The sequence below is a fragment of the Idiotropiscis lumnitzeri genome, chromosome 3, assembly GCF_059441095.1.
Source record: "Idiotropiscis lumnitzeri isolate Australia: NSW breed Sydney's pygmy pipehorse chromosome 3, RoL_Ilum_1.0, whole genome shotgun sequence".
Lineage (NCBI taxonomy): Eukaryota > Metazoa > Chordata > Actinopteri > Syngnathiformes > Syngnathidae > Idiotropiscis > Idiotropiscis lumnitzeri.
The window spans coordinates 14,250,667-14,267,569 of record NC_142393.1 but is presented as its reverse complement, the minus strand read 5'-3'; the positions used below and the strand labels follow the sequence as shown (position 1 = coordinate 14,267,569).

The window sequence follows — 16,903 nt, the reverse complement described above, 5'->3', positions numbered from 1 at the left end:
TGATTTAATTCTATATTTAATTTGTACATGAAACAATGACACCTTTTTCAATTCTTTAATGGTGCAATGGTTCATTTAATCTGATTTATTCAATTCTATATTTAATGAATGAATGAAACAACATTTTTATTAATCATATCGTGGTGTATTTATTTAATTTTGGCACTTTCAGTCCTCCATATTCCCCATCCCCATGTCAATAATTTAGCCGATAATGATTCGCCAAAATCAGAGGACTGTGCTGGTAGCAATGTTAGCCGACGCTAATCTAAACCAACACCTCAGCTCGGCGTTCGTTGAGAGACTGTCTGGGGTCATTCTAATTAGTCTCAGTTCACACCTGATGTGTGGTCAGGCACAGTCCAACCCATATTACGATACAAATATTACTCACTTTTTCGTTAGTCCCTTGGTTCAATACACACACAAACAAAAACATTTCCCTGATTGTATACCAGGGCCCTGCATAGACAACATTCACAGAGTATTGGTGACCTTAGAAAACCGGGGCCGATCATTTTTAAGAATGAGGCCAGATGGGTCCAGAGAACACGGCCGCAAGGCGGAGATTGACCGGCAAAAAAGGGTCAAGTGCCCATCTCTGGGAACGGGCTTATGTGTCCACTTCTAGCCCCCCGGGGACCCCCCCTCCAAATTGGTGTAATACTACAATAGAATACACGTGTGGATTGGTAAAATTAGAGAGGATTACTGTAGCTATAACTTTAAGGTGGTAAATGCAAACATTTTGCGCAAGATTGAAGGGCACACTTTAGACGTCGGACGACTTGCAAGTGTACCTGTGGTGGACGCTGGGTCCTAGTGTCCCAAATTTACACAAGCGATGTGTTACAGCGTTCGTCCTTTCTGAACATGTCATGACAAATAAGAGCGTGCATACAAAAAAAATTGCCCCCTCCCTCATTAATCTTTGGCACTGCCTAAATAAATGGTAAGCTCCGAGCGGTGTATCTCAGTCGTCTTTTTGTTTGATTTTGAGTTTTGGCCTGCAGACCAGCATGCCCACCATTCCCTGAGCTCAGCTGGCCCGGTGGGCCGGCGCTCCTTTATCTGACTGGAAGGAAATAAAGCAGGCGAAGGGTTGAAATTTCTGGGCGGCCACTTCCTGTCACTATTTACATCGAGTTCTGTTTCAAATTGCCGCCTATTTGAGTCCTTGGTCGGATTGTCATCGGTAGTGTGTTGTCCCTCTTTGGAGTCAACATTTAGACCTCCACAGAAGTCCAGTTTTTGCATTTCTGTCTTGTAGTCCTCCAGTTTGGCCTTACAGTCCACAACCTTTGCTTTCATGTCATGAAATTGATTCTGCAAATCTCTCTCAAAATCTTCCTCTGCCTTTAATTCATTCGCCCAGAATTGGATCTGCTCCGTCTCCTCTTCAATCAGTTTCCACTCTTCCCTGGTCCGCCCACTTTCCTCCAGCTCTGAAATCTCATTATCTACGTACCCTATCTGGACCTGCAGCTTTTGAAGGTAGCTGAGCTGGCATATGATGGTTTTTCTCAGGTCATTCTTCTCATCTTCACTGTTAGAATTGGGGAAGCTATCAAGTTTCCCCTTACGTGTTTTCTTGGAATTTTTATTTTCTTTAACCTTCTGCTGGGTTCCCATGCAACAAGATGTCTGTTCCAAGTCGGACTTTGAGTTTCTGTGACCTCGGACTTGACTCTGCTCACGTGGACTCTTTCTCGCAGCAGAAAGTGTGACACTCAGAAAAGTTCGTTGATTTTTTTCCATCTTTTTCTTGCTGCTTTCCTGATCACATGATGTACTATAAACTTGTGTTTTCCCCAGATTCTCCAGCCATTCCCAAGCTTCTTCCATGAGGGTCAGGGACTTTCTTTTGGGTCTTTTCATGTGCTCATGGTTCTGATCTGTGTCATGCCTCAAGCAGGATAGCGGAAAGCTCTGGCGATGCAGATTCAGTGACCCGCTACGACGCCAGCCTCTAGCGCCGGTTTCTTTCTTCCGCAGTGGCGGACAAGGCTGGTGTCGGCCCACTTTGGCCCTGCTCATTTCGTCGCAAACTGAAGGGCCGCTGTGCAGCAAAGTGAGTTGGACCTCCTTGGCGTGCTCCCCATACTTCTTGAGCATCTCCAGTGGGCGCTCATCTGGCGCCATGCACCTCTCAAAGTCTTTGAACGTCTCGCGTAACATGTAGCGTCCAGGTTGGCCTAATTAAAAAATAGTGACAGCGTTTCGTTTTTAACTTTATGAGGCAAAAAAAAATAAATGTATAGCGCGCAATAACGGCACATACCCATGGACTGAGCCAACACTGTGACCACCTCTTGGCATGTTGTCTCCTCTGTAACTCCACAAACCAAACGTGGAACACCGTCCACAGACACTTTGAGTTCCATCGAACACAATCTGAAAATGAAAAAAATAATAATAAAGGAGCCAAAACAAACAGGGTTACTTTAATATTAACATTAATTGATCTAATTTACCCGATGTAAGGTGAACTGGAGTTCAACTGCAAATTTCTTTTTTTGGACAATGCTTCTCGTAAAATTACAGGCAATCTTCCTCTTATTCTTGATACGGCGTAGAATGATGAATGGTTGTAAAATCAGATTCCCTTAAAAGGTCAACTCAAATTAAACCCAATCCCATGGTGAGATCGCAAGTCTTCCACAAAATGTAAATGGAAATCTACCCTACCGTGAAAATAAATAAAACTCACCAGGTATATGACTGAATCAAATAAGTGAATCTCTAAAACATACTCCCATGTTTGAGGTTTCAAATTTTCAAGCCGAGAATATTTGAAGGAAATTCCTAAAGGGACTTACCGTTTTGTGCTGCTTGTGGTAAAGATGATCGGAACTGTCTGCTTGGCTGAGTGCTCTGCTCGGGAGGAAAAAACAGACCAATTACGAGTAATTACGACTTCCGAAGGCATTTAAACAACCCAAAGGCGGCTTTTGATCCCACCCATATTACACTCACTGAATTTAATTTGATCACATTTCTTACATTTACAATTTGAAGTCAAGTTTTTATTTTTTTTAAACCGTATTCACATTTACAACTATTTGTTCGTTTGTATTTTTACAGCATTTAAAACTTCTCAATCATTTACAACACTAAGCAACGGAGGAGTTGTTTTTTATGTATATTTCAAATGTGTTTTCTGGCTCAGGAAATTTTTTTCCATATTTACACAATATTCATTAAACTCAGCTCTTTCAATCAACAACAGTATTTTTTATCATTTATAAAATATTCTGAATAGTCTTTTTTTTTCCAGCTATTTTAGATTTTGTGATTTTAGTATTTTACGAGTTTCTTTAATGTTCCTTTTGTTTTATAGGTTATATATATATATTTAAGAGTCTTGTATGTTACAGCAACCTATAATTACATGAACATCTAGACTACCAGTCAAAAGTTTCTGTACACTTTTTCACTATTGAATGGATAAATGTCACCCAAATTCTGATTAGTGGTGTGCTTTTTAAAAATGAAACCTAGTTTTTCATGAACGCTTGGGTCTACTATGCTACAGTATTTGAATGTTGACTTGGTCATAATAGTGGTACTCTCTTCTCCGGTGCCAACATTATGACCGTTATTGTATTTGAGGTGGTGCTTGATGTAAAAAGTTGAGAACAACATACTATCCATCCGTCCGTTATCCAAGCCGCTTCTCCTCACGCAAGGGTCGTGGGCGTGCTGGAGCTGATCCCAGCTGTCTTCAGGCAGTAGGCGGGGTACACTCTGGACTGGTTGCCAGCCAATCGCAGGGAACACAAAGACAAACAACCACTCATGCTCACGATCACACCTCGGGACAATTTAGAGCAGGGGTCTCAAACTAAATTTACCTGGGGGCCACTAGAGGCAGACTCTGGGTGAGGCTGGGCCGCATCAGGTTTTCCGCAAGAAAAAAAAAAAAAAAAATCTAATCTTCTCAAATGTCTTTTTTTTCATTTTTTAACACAAAATAAGATTTAAAAATAAATAAGGAATTAATAAGAAAATTAATCAGTAATAAATAATAATAATAATAATGAGTCAAATGTCTGTATTAACAGTTCTTTAATCTTCTTTTGAACATGAATTGTCCTGAACATGAGTGGAACATTCATCAATCAAACCCCTACTAAAACATCGAAAAAAAAATTACAATCCTACCCTCGTTTTAAAGCTGAAGATGTGCCCAACAATAATCCGCGGTTCAATTTTATCCACTGTGACCAGGTAATCCTACGTTTTATGATTAGTCCCCGTCTGTGCTAGTGCTGATGCAAAGCTCCGTCAGACTGCACATCCTGTTCGCGCATGGGTCTCCTGTCAATCAAATCAAAATCTTGTCAAATAGCAGAGATCCTAAGCATAAACCAAAGTTCTGGGATGAGTAGGCCTACTTCTGTAGTTATAAAGCTTTAATTACACTGTAATTAAAGCTTTATAACTACAGACTGGCACTTTACAGTGTAAAGTGCCAGACATATCAAATTTGCGGGCCGCACGAACATTAAACTTTCATAATAAGGCGGGGGCCGCAAACTATCATCCCGCGGGCCGCAAATGGCCCGCGGGCCGCGAGTTTGAGACCCCGGATGTAGAGTGTCCAATCAACAAACCATGCATGACTTTAGAATGTGGGAGGCAACCGGAGTACCTGGACAAAACCCACGCAGTAATGGGGAGAACATGCAAACTCCCCCCAGGAAGGCCAGAGCCTGAATCTAACTCCGCACCTCTGCTCTGAGAGAGGGCCACGAAGCCGTCCCGCACTACATACTAGTTAAAAAAAAAACCGAATCTGTGAGCAGCTGTTGTTGGCTACTTGAGGGGGCAGGTGGGGTTACAAAGTAACATGATAGGAGGCAACTTGAACCTCAGAGCTCCATGTTGCCATGTAAACCACATGTCCAGCAGCACCTTGGCAACCATTTAGATCTAAAACTGACCATTCATTCATTTGCTTACCTCTTGTCCTTCAAATTCAAACTCACATGGAAACCTCGGCAAAGACCCCCGAGCGCCAGCCCCTTCACGCTTTTAGGCGTCAGTATCATGAGAACCCACGAAGATCGGATATACGATAACAATTTGTTGTCGTTGGATCAGAATTTTTATGGCACAGATCAACAGCCAAGTTTTGAACTCTTGAAGTATTAAAAGATAGCTCCTCCTTTCTCAGGTTCCACACTTGTACTACAGTGAATATTTTCTCTGCTTATGCTGCATATACTGCATATGCTTTAGGTGAAACCCCTTAAAAGGGAATTCTTGAGCATTGAACCAACTAAATGCTTTTTTTTTTAACTTGATCTCTGACCCGTTCCACTGTAAAACGAACTCTGACATTTAAGATCACATTCCCTAAAAATAGAAGTCCTGCTGACTGTCTTCACACGGCAACGTCTCATGATGGATGGCACAACAGAAGTGTGTTACATAAATGCTCAGTATCGGATGTTTTGTGCTACAGGAACCGTTCACAGCAGAAAGACTACAACACCACCTACTTTATATTTATCCATCCCTCTTTCTCTCTATTGAGCTCTCTAGCGCTCTAGCGATAGATGGATAGTCATAATTAATACCAGCAATTTCATTTTTGCCATCTGCATTAGTGGGCGGTACATCGGGTGACTGGTTAGCACGATGGCCTCACAGTGCAGAGATCATGGGATTGATTCCTGTGTGGAGTTTGCATGTTCTCTCCGTGCCTGCGTGGATTTCCTCCGGGTACTTCGGTTTCCTCCCACATTCCAAAAACATGCATGGCAGGTTAATTGGACACTCTAAATTGTCCCTAGGTTTGATTGTGAGCGCGGATGGTTGTTCGTCTATGTGTGCGCTGCGATTGGCTGGCAACCAGTTCATAGTGTACCCCGCCTACTGCCCGAAGAAGATATCTGGGATAGGCTCCAGCACCCCCGCGACCCTTGTGAGAAGCGGATCAGACAATGGCCGGATGGAGGGCCTTCTTCATGAGACGTTCCTCAGAGGAGAACTTCTCCTTTCTGCGGATTTCTGTTACGTCAGTGTAGTTCAGCTTGATGTGGTGGATCCTCTGTTGACAGAAAACATATCAATGAAGGTGCATTTTATTTAATATTTATTTTCTTAGATATTTAACCTAGACCTAAAGTAGCCTATAGCGAACATTTAAAAACAACACAAACCTATTATCCACCAGAAAAAAAATGCTTTATTCACCAAAATGACTGAATGAAGCGTCCTGCACACTAAGAAAGCCTGGGTGGTGGTTGTTGTTATGTAACAACCAAATTTTAGTTTGTCCATGTAGTGCAGTGACTTGTCATGCCTAGAAGTCAAACCCAGAATGCCTTTTGTCCCAATCAATCCTGCTACTACCCTATAAATATATATATATATATAATTTTCGAATGTCATGCAGGAAAAAGTAGTTTAATAGTCTATTATAATATTTGAGTGAGTTGATATATGTGGAAACATGCACAAAATGAGTTCTTGCATTTAATGTTGGCTCATGCCATTGTCATTCGTTAAAAAGAGTGAGGCCCACATGGAGCGCTGACGAAAATTGTCCCCCCATCGTTTATTTGTCTAAGCACTTGGCTGCGATGGTGGAAATCCGGTCATTAGGCTATTATAATTTTATATAGTATATAATTCCAAATAATATTATTTTGAATTTGATTATGTCGACAAGCACAAAATTCCTGTTGTATAATAAGCTTACAAATGAAAGTGGGTGATTTTTTTTCTGTCGCTCTAGGATCAACTTTATGTTTACATTACAAACGTACCCGGCATAAATCAAATAGAATTATAACACACTTTGCACATTTTTTTTAAACGAATTAAAAAATATATATATATTGTACCTGCTTTTTTAAGTCATCAACTATTACTTCCCGCTCGTTTAGCGGACTCGTTTCTCAATTTGAGTCAAGCAGCAACGTAAAGCGTATGATGCTTTCCCCATAAGTGCTCGCACTCTTACGCGTGTCTTTGTTACTTCGGCGGGACTGTGAGTGCGTTGGACACGCAACTTAAAATAGAGGCGCACACCTCTCAATGCGTGTGATGTTGGGCAGGGGGGCGACGGGTGCCTCCGTTCAGCGTGCACACTTTTCAGGCTCAGCGGATTCCGGTTACATGTGCGACCCCAGGCGCTTCATATTGCCGTGACCCACCACTTGGATTGCGCACTTCCACCAGCACTGCAGTGGTCCTGTGGCCGACCACCCTTCTTGATTTATTCCCGAGGAGACGAGCACGAAACGAGTCACTATGCCGAAAGTTTTGGTACCGGGTGAGTGTGAGCGATGTGTGTGCTTAATATGTATCAGCACGATTTTGGCAAAAGTGGAATTATAGCAAATGCTGCTTAAGTGCCCTGGAGCAGACAGGGGGCTCGGGGGTCCAAAAAATTAGAGTGTAATCTTGTGAATGCATATGTCAGAGGTCACGCCTTTGCTGTGTTGTATATCATCAACAACAGGCCAGATAACAAACTGCCGGTTCTAACTTTAGAAGACCAAGTCATTGTGTGCTATGTTGAGAGTCAACCATTAAGATGATGTGGCAAACTTTTCTTATCCCCCTCAGTGATTTAATGAGAGGGCAAAAAAGTTGATATGCCGTTAAACATGTCAACCTATACAGCACACTACTTTTATGGAAATATTCTAAAGCATAGAGTTTTCTTATAAAACTCAAAATTAAAGCCCTCTTATCATTAAAACGTGCCGGAAAGTGCACATTTTGGCGGTCACACTAGATATACTAGAGAAAGCAAAACTAATTCAGAATCACCGTCATCATGCTTGATGTCACACCTGATGTCAGCAAACTTTTTATCTGTAAGCATTGAACAGATAAAATTCCAAGTGTGATTTTGCCTTTTCTGTAGTTTTTTTTTTAGTGAAGCCACCACAGATCGATAACAGTGATGACTAAGAGGAGTGTGTTATTAAACACAGAACCCAAAATTTGACTTTATTAGACTTCATTTCAAAGCCTAGGTGATCAGTAAGTTTGAATCATTTAATTTTACTTGAAGACGCATCAAACGTGCCTGAAATTAAAGACTTCAACAACACATGTTAAATTCTCTTGACATCTCGACAAAAAGTAAAACATGAAACAAAGATGAATATCAGTGAAAGTCACTATGGAAGAAGCCGCTGCTTCCCCCCAAAAATTGCTACAGGTTAAAATTTGGCAAAAGACCACCGGGGTGTTCCACAGACGGACAGATGGAAGAAACCCACAATGCGGAGGAAAAAAAAAATGCACAACACACTAAAACCTTATCCCAACTGTAAATATATTGAAGGGGGCTTCATGGTTTGGGTCTGCTTTGCTAACTCAGGATCTGGACGCATTACTATCATTGGCAGAAAACTTTATTCCCTGAGAATTTAGAACTACCTTTTTGGCAATTTAAGTTTGACAGAAGACGAGTGATGCAACAAGACAACGCCCCAAAGGACAGAAGTAACTCAACAATAGAATGGCTTCAACAGAAGAAGAATCCCAGTCTTGACCTCAACCTGATGAGATGCTGATTTATTCTGCAACGACGAGGAACTTTTTTAAACCAAAAGTTAAATTACTTCTTTATGATCAGTTTTTACATAACAACACTTATTTCCAAAGTGTTTGGCATTCTTTTCCTTGCAACTGTAGGTTAACATAATTGCTTATGATCTTTTTCCTGGTGACATCACACTTTAGCACAGCCACAAAGTTCAAAGGACTCCATCTTAAGAGCCCCAGGGCTCAATTAAAAAACGGGCCGTCCTAATTTACTCAACTGTAGAAAGAAGTTCACCAAGTGTCTGTACTTGGAAGGGCTATTATTTTTTTAGGGAGGCCTTTCAGTCGCCTTTGCTTGGTCCCAGAAGTGCTCACTTCATCTACAACTCACGTCTTGTCTTTTCTTTGACTTGGTTTGCAAATTAGTTGCTTTTAATTTTTTTTTTTTTTTTGCCAAACACAATTCTCACTTACAAATATTGATTCTGTTATGTCATAAAAAACACAAGAAAATAATCAGAAATGGTATTTTGTTTAATCACATTAAACAATACAAAATAAAACTACAGTGTAATTTTTTGGGGGATTTTTTTACTGATTTTTTTTTTTTGGTGAATATGACGTTCTGGCACAGTCTTTACTCCTGGATCTTTCTTTATGAGATCACCACTGTATCTTTTTTTTTTTAACTCCTGCCTTTTCTAACAATCTCTTTTTTTTTTTACCCTGGGTGGCGCTACTATCTTGCCGGTCATGATCAGGTCAACATAGTAAGTATAGAGGGTGAGGTTCTTTTGACCACATGGGCCAAATCGTGGAATGGTTGTCTTTGGAGTAGAGGAGTGCATGTAGGCCTCGGCTTCATCAGTAGCAGGCATTGTGAGATTGGACTGAGGCCATCGTGTTGTGCATCATCTTTCGTTTCGTGTTATCTTTCTTTTCTCTCTGTTTATACTTTTTGTGTCATCTTGGCCACATATTGATGAAGTCTGATAAGCATCTGGTCAGAATTTTTGCTTGACAGGATTGCAATAGCGCTTTTGTCCTAGAGCTGCATGACAATATGTGGAACGTCAAGCATTTGCACGTGTTCACCGCCATCACCGTCATTGCTGTCCCCCAGAGACCGATGAGAAGATGCGGGCCTTCGCCGAGCAGATCTTTGCATCTGAGACCAAAGGCGAGGACATCCGCGATGAGATCTCCGTCTTTGACGTGCCTGAGGACTGTCCCATCCTCCACCATGAAATGGCGCACCACTTGCATGTTGATGATGATCCTGAGAAGAGGTGAGTTCTCAAATTGTTTGGGAACATGCTCAGTTTTGGAACGATACTTGAGCAACAACGTTGTCTCCTTCAATTTTAATGAATGTGACATCATTTCTCCACAAGTTTCAGCAAATATACTTAATTGTTCTGTTCAAAATAAATCACGCAGGGGCAGTGCTATGTGGTGACCAATGGTGGCCACTCACTGACCACCCCAGTGGCCAGTACTTAAGCGAACAATTTGATACATATTGTTGCGTACCTATTATATATACGGTATATATAACATTGTTTAACCGCCCCCCAAAAATCTTCAAAAAACATTGATAAATATCTAATGTGCACTTTTCACAAATTTAAAAAGAAACAAAATGAAAAAAATACTAGATGTGTAATGCAATAAAGAAAAAATGACCTTTGAAAACACACTTCAGTCAACTATTTATTGGTTGTGAAGGGAATATGGGACTTGATAAACTTCCATCCATAGGAAGAAGCGCTTTCGCACCATGGCCGTGCCGAGGGCCGATGCGCAGGCGGCTGCGGTCCCTGTGGTGTCGGTGGAAGTGGACACACCCACCTACCTGGAAGTGCCCGACTTCCAAAGAGTGGCCATCATCGGGGACTACGCATCTGGGGTATTGTACCGCAGTTCATTCACTTTCTGTGCTCCTAAATTGTTTGCATAAACACGGAGCCACCAATTCTGGTGATTGTTTACAATCCAAGACTTTAGTAGTTACTGTAAAAGGAGACATAAGCTATTCTTTTTATTGTTGGTGATAAATATTTAAAAAATGACTTCATACTTGTGCACCCATTTCCTGATTTGGCATATACATAAACAAATGTGAATTTCTGTTGCGAAACGATAATCTGAATCTGAAAATGGACTTGGCATTGCAGTTTCTGATCCTACATGCACATTGCAAATTGTGTTGTCCACTGACTCGTTGAAATCAAAAATTCTTTTGCGACTACGATATTATGTCATGTCAAAAATCTCTCTTGCCTCGACCAAGCAAATGTGTACTTCTGGAGATCTGTTTGTAGGCTACATGCAACCTCCTGTCATGACAAAAACCGTCATCCAGCTGTTCGCATTCATACAACTGAACACGATCAACTTTGTGTTCAACTAAACAGGCCCTGATTTCACACACACAGTAAGAAACCAGTAAATTGAAACAAGACGTCCGAGATTACGGGATATAAAAATAATGATGTGAGATGCTCTACAGTGAGATTTTGCGAATGTAAAACATGCGGTTTAACTGCCTCAATGACACACACACACACAAAAAAAAATGTTAATCTGTTTTTCTTCTCTTCAGGTTACAATGGACGATTTTGAGCTGTCCTGCAAAGGTCTGTACCGAGCATTGAGCATCAGAGAGAAGTACATGAGGCTGGCCTACCAGCGCTTCCCCCGGACCGCCTCGCAGTACCTCCGTGACATCGAGGGCGAGACTTTCAAGGTGGAGGACCAAGTGCAGCCCGGTGAGGACTTTTGCCCGGTCGTAGAATGATAACGTCAGAAAGTCAAACTTAAAAGCGGCCGAGTTCTTCATGCCGACACCGCACAGAAAAAGCCCATGACGACTCATTTGTTCTCCTTGGATCAATTTGATATGTTGGAAGTAATCTCCTAAGGCAAACAAAGTTTCTGTCGGCAGGTTGTCGGTGCTTCTATATGTTGAACATTTCCGAACATTTTTTTTCTTTCCAGCCTTCACGTCCCCACCAAAGGATGGCGAAGACCCGTTTGATGCAGCGAACCTGCCAGAGAATCTGGGCTATGTTGCGCGTATGAAGGATGGCGTCATCTATGTGTACAATGACGCCGAAGCTGCAGACAAACATCAGCCGCGAGACCTGCCATGTCCTAACTATACCACCTTCATTGACGACATGAACTTCCTCATCGCTCTCATTGCGCAGGGTCCCACGTGAGTCTTTTCTCAAGAGGGTTTTGAGTGTGTTCACGATCAACCAGTCACATTCAAACTCACATTAAATTGTCTGCCATCATTTAAATTTCCCGAGTAATTCAAAATAAAGTTCAGATGTTCTAGTCGACTTTCCTGGCATTTTTCCTTCCATGTACGATATGTGAATAGTGCCCTATTTTCAGCAAGACCTACACTCACCGTCGTCTGAAGTTCCTCATGTCCAAGTTCAACGTGCATGAGATGTTGAATGAGATGGAGGAGATGAAGGAGCTGAAGAAGAATCCTCACAGGGATTTCTACAACTGCAGGAAGGTAGCCATCAACTCAACCCAATCCTGTCTTTTATCCTCCCTTTTATTTCCGGTCAGTCGTCACGTGCAACGTTTGCGTCCTCAAGGTGGACACGCACATCCACGCTGCCGCCTGCATGAACCAGAAACACCTCCTGCGCTTCATCAAGAAGTCGTACCGCGTGGACGCCGACCGCGTCGTGCACAACCTTCAAGGCAAAGAGGTCACCATGAAGGAGCTCTTTGAGTCCCTCCACCTGCATCCGTACGACCTCACTGTGGACTCGCTGGACGTGCACGCTGTAAGTTATTGGCTATTGCTGGAAGTAAATACGTATCGAAGCACGTGTTGTAGAAATCGCAGATTAAGATTCATAGCTCGATGTCGTCTATGACATTCAGATGCATGACGGCTGCCGGCCGCTCTGCCCCCAACCACAAATAAAAGTACATTATGACTTATTTTTAATGTACATTGAATGAATGGCGTTTTCACAGAGATCTCACCAGAAAAAAAAAAAAAACATTTTGGGGCTGGTAGTAATAGCAAGGATTTGGCAACACTAAAAAGAAAAGTGAGTAGTAAGTGTGCGAAAAATGAATGGAAGAATGAGAAGAAACGTGTAAAGCACTTTGATACACAACAGCATTTCTAACCTTACAGTAAATGTAAACAGTTGTGTCTACCAAATTTGTATGCCACGGGTTATTATAACGGCGGCCAAAAGTCTAAAATTGACATTTAAAGACCTCGACGTTGGCCTGTTATGTTTTTTTTTTTTTTTTTTTTTTTTAACAGAAATGACTAAATGTTTTTTTTCCTCCTTTAAAGGGCAGACAAACCTTTCAGCGTTTTGACAAGTTCAATGCCAAGTACAATCCAGTGGGAGCCAGCGAGCTGCGTGACCTCTACCTGAAGACGGAGAATCACATCAATGGAGAATACTTTGCCACCATCATTAAGGTCGGTTGTTGTCGTAAAGAGTATTATACGCATAATATAATAGTAGTAATACGCACACTTATTATTCTCCACCAAGGCCCGTGTGTGCAAAAATCTCCACTATAAATATCAAAGTATGACAGAAAACTTTCAAATAAAAATGTTTTTTATAATAAAATTAATACATTTTTGCACGTATTTTTTACCTTTTTCTGTTAATGTATTTTTTTTTTGCTCTGAATTGCCATCATTTTTCTCTAGTACATAAGCTTTTCAGAATAATAATAATAATAATAATAATAATAATAATAATAATAATAATAATAACAATAATAATAATAATAATAATAATATAATAATAATAATAATAATATAGTAATACAGTATATTTAGTAATATTTATGAAATGCATAAGCTTTTTTTTGGGAAGACTTAAAGCCATCTCTGATTGAAATTTCCTTTTGAGCCATGTAAGCTAAGCGTGTGAGTGTTTATTGGCTTACCTGAAATAAAACTCCAAAACTGACATATCGAGTCTTTCTTCTTGATTGACTCAACATTTGATTCAACAGGAAGTAGCCAGCGACCTGGAGGACGCCAAGTACCAGTATGCTGAGCCTCGTTTGTCCATCTACGGCTGCACGGCCCTCGAATGGAACAAGCTGTCCAGCTGGTTTGTCAAGCACCGAGTCTACTCGCTTCACCTCAAGTGGATGATCCAAATTCCCAGAATCTAGTGAGTCCTCTCTTCCTTGCCATCAAACCCAGCTTCCTGGCAGATCTTCATCCCGCTGTGCACGAGCTACGTATGAATCCTCATTCTCATCTCAATGTTTTGCCCCCTCCTCTCCTCTAGTGACATCTTCAGAGGCCGGGACTTTGTCCCACATTTTGGCAAGATGTTGGAGAACATTTTCCTCCCGGTGTTCCAGGCCACCATTGACCCAAAATCCAACCCTGATCTCAGCATCTTCCTCAAGCATGTGAGCAAGAAGAAAAAAAAAATCTAAATTGATGGCTTTATACACACAACATCATCCACACAATTCAGAACAGGAATTAGCTACAGTTTGAAATGAATCTTCCAATCTTGTTAAATCCTAATTCCCTATTGGGTTGCGACCTTGACCTTGCGCAGGTGACAGGTTTCGACAGTGTGGATGACGAGTCCAAGCACAGTGGTCACATGTTCTCCACGAAGAGCCCCAAACCAGAAGAGTGGGACATTGCGAAGAACCCGTCCTACACTTACTACATCTACTACATGTATGCCAACATCGCCGTGCTCAACCAACTGCGAAGGTCAGTCACCTCAAGCCCTAACAATTTTTGGGTTTGTTTTTTACATTTGTTCTCAGATCTGTCCCAATTATAAAATCATTTTGCATTCATGATTACATAATTATTATTTTTTTTTGTGTGTGTTGTATTTCAGGGAGCGGGGGATGAACACGTTCATGTTCAGGCCTCATTGCGGTGAAGCCGGCGCTATCACTCATCTGTTGGCTGCCTTTATGACGGCGGACAACATCTCACACGGCCTCAACCTCAAAAAGGTCGGTTGGCAGCCAGGATGCAGCGTACACGGGTTGTTTTATTTCAATTCTATTGAGGCGGTGCGGAAAAACGATAACTCATACCAAAAAAGTGTTACTCCTCAAATACTTCTGATATCATCCTCATGAAGATTCTTTGAAAGCTTTTCACCATTGCAAAACAAATAATGCAGTCGAGCAATGTGCTAACGTTTAGAATGACGGCCAATGAATGATGCAAGGTTGACGATTTGCCAAAAAAAAAAAAAAAAGATTCCAGATGTTTATTTAGTGGGTCGAAGACAACAACGGTGCACTTGGTCAAATTTTCAATAATTTAAAGTGAAATACGACACAGTAAAAAAAAAAAAAATGAATATGCTCCACATTTTTAGAATTTACAGGGCCATGTGACTCAGCGTGACTCAGCAACTGTATGGAGGTCATTCTATTGCTGCATAACTTTCCATTTTCCTCAACCAGAGTCCAGTGCTGCAGTACCTGTACTACCTGACCCAGATCCCCATTGCCATGTCGCCCCTGAGCAACAACAGCCTCTTCCTTGAGTACGCCAAGAACCCCCTGCTGGAGTTCCAAAAGAAAGGCCTTGTGGTCTCCCTCTCCACCGACGACCCCATGCAGTTCCATTACACCAAGGTTTTTGACGTGGGCTGAAAAAGTAAAGCAAAACCACTGGATCGGTAGCTCACCCTGTAAATTTGTCTGACCTGCAGGAGCCTCTGATGGAGGAGTACGCCATCGCAGCGCAGGTTTTCAAGTTGAGCACCTGCGATATGTGCGAGATCTCCAGGAACAGCGTGCTGCAGAGTGCAATGTCTGACGAGGTAGAGGAGCGAGCGCTGAAGATACAAAACTAAACTGTCAAAATTTCCACTTGTGTTTTGATAGAGGCAGTGCAGTCAAACGTTGGATAAAAAATGTGGCCTCATGGTGACAAGCTTCCCAGTTTGTATTTCAGCTTTGCTCGCACGGTCCCAAAAAACAAACTATACAGATTATTAAAATTGTCTCTGATATTGATTAAAAAAATGTGAATATAAAATCCCTGAAGTTGAGCACAATTCAAGTCATATGAATTATTTGTTTTATTTTTAACATTCTTAACCATCATGCAAGTGTAAGCAGAAGTGAAGCATGTTAATAAGATTTAAATAATAATAGAAACTTTGAATTTTACTCATGACTAAGGCATAATGCAATGTTAATTTTCACAAAAGTAGAAAATTACTTAGCTACTGTAAAACCCAAGAACAACAACAACGATCATAACATTTAATCAAAAGTTGTGCTTAATTGGTATTTGGGTGCCAATTAACTATGTTGCTGTGAGTTCCAGAGTTTCATTTGGACAAAATTAAGTTCTATGCCACTTCTTGTGGCATCGATAGGGAATCCAAAAATATTTTGGCACTGTGTATTCCTTATAATCTTGAGGCCGCTCATGCTTTTGAAATAAGTGTTGGGAAAATGACATAGTCTATTCTATTCTATGACGGTTGATTGACAGCTGATTAGTTCAGGCTTGACCGTAATTCCCTATTTACTCCACCTTTGCTTTTAGTTTCACTTTCTGTCGGGCAGGTGTCCCAATATTTAAATACAGTCTCAGAGTGGGTCGATTCAAATGATATAATTGTCCAAAGGGTCTTGGTTAGATGAAGCAATAATATTTAGTGGCAACTAATGAGACTAATTGGCACCCAATTAATGAACATTACCTGTGCTCTGTTGTCTGTGCTCAGGAGAAAAGTCATTTCTTGGGTCAGAACTACCTGAAAGAGGGGCCGGAAGGGAATGACATCCGTAAGACCAACGTGGCCCAGATCCGTATGGCGTACCGCTATGAGACCATCTGCTATGAGCTCAACCTCATCAAGGAGGGTCTGAAGGCTGAATAAAACAAACTGACAAATGGTGGGCTGTTTTTTAATCTGGAGCACAGAACAATTGCCAGCACTGTAATGTGTAATGTGTATTATTGGTTGTCTTCCGGAACATCACGGGTAGAAGTACATTAAAAATGGACTAAAATGAATTGAAATGTCTGATGTTTGCACATGATCCAGGATAATACGGCGACATTATTTGCTTTGCAATAGGATCTTGTCCAGTATTGACATACTGACTCAACACTTTATGCTTTATTTTAACAACACTAACCAAATACATTTCAGTGTGACCTGAGAATTGTTAATGTTAATATTTTGTAATTATGAACCATTTCAATATATTTGGTGAAATCATGCACTGAACCTATATCATATATTTTAAAGAGGAGGTTAATTTTTAGATTAGCTGAATATTTTAGAATAACACATTTGCCTCATGGCAGGTGAAAAACCTCTGTGTGGAGTTGACGTGTTCTCCCTATGCG

At 41.1% G+C, this 16,903-nt stretch overlaps 2 protein-coding genes across 2 annotated transcripts; one reads left to right on the top strand and one right to left on the bottom strand.

The window, feature by feature from the left end:
- Window positions 1-159: 159 nt before the first annotated feature.
- On the bottom strand, window positions 160-2,874 carry rassf11 (Ras association domain family member 11). The gene is made up of 3 exons (XM_088289581.1): window positions 2,820-2,874; window positions 2,282-2,394; window positions 160-2,195 (listed from the first exon to the last, which is right to left on the bottom strand). The coding sequence occupies exons 2-3, from the start codon at window positions 2,382-2,384 to the stop codon at window positions 925-927; spliced, it is 1,374 nt and encodes a 457-aa protein (XP_088145707.1). The 5' UTR covers window positions 2,385-2,394; window positions 2,820-2,874; the 3' UTR covers window positions 160-924.
- Window positions 2,875-7,009: 4,135 nt separating this feature from the next.
- On the top strand, window positions 7,010-16,516 carry ampd1 (adenosine monophosphate deaminase 1 (isoform M)). The gene is made up of 15 exons (XM_088290380.1): window positions 7,010-7,288; window positions 9,641-9,806; window positions 10,279-10,426; window positions 11,123-11,288; window positions 11,518-11,737; window positions 11,923-12,052; window positions 12,138-12,332; window positions 12,863-12,994; window positions 13,546-13,709; window positions 13,830-13,956; window positions 14,112-14,275; window positions 14,409-14,529; window positions 14,992-15,165; window positions 15,243-15,353; window positions 16,272-16,516. Exons 1-15 carry the CDS (start codon window positions 7,267-7,269, stop codon window positions 16,425-16,427), a joined length of 2,196 nt encoding a protein of 731 aa, XP_088146506.1. The 5' UTR covers window positions 7,010-7,266; the 3' UTR covers window positions 16,428-16,516.
- Window positions 16,517-16,903: the final 387 nt, after the last annotated feature.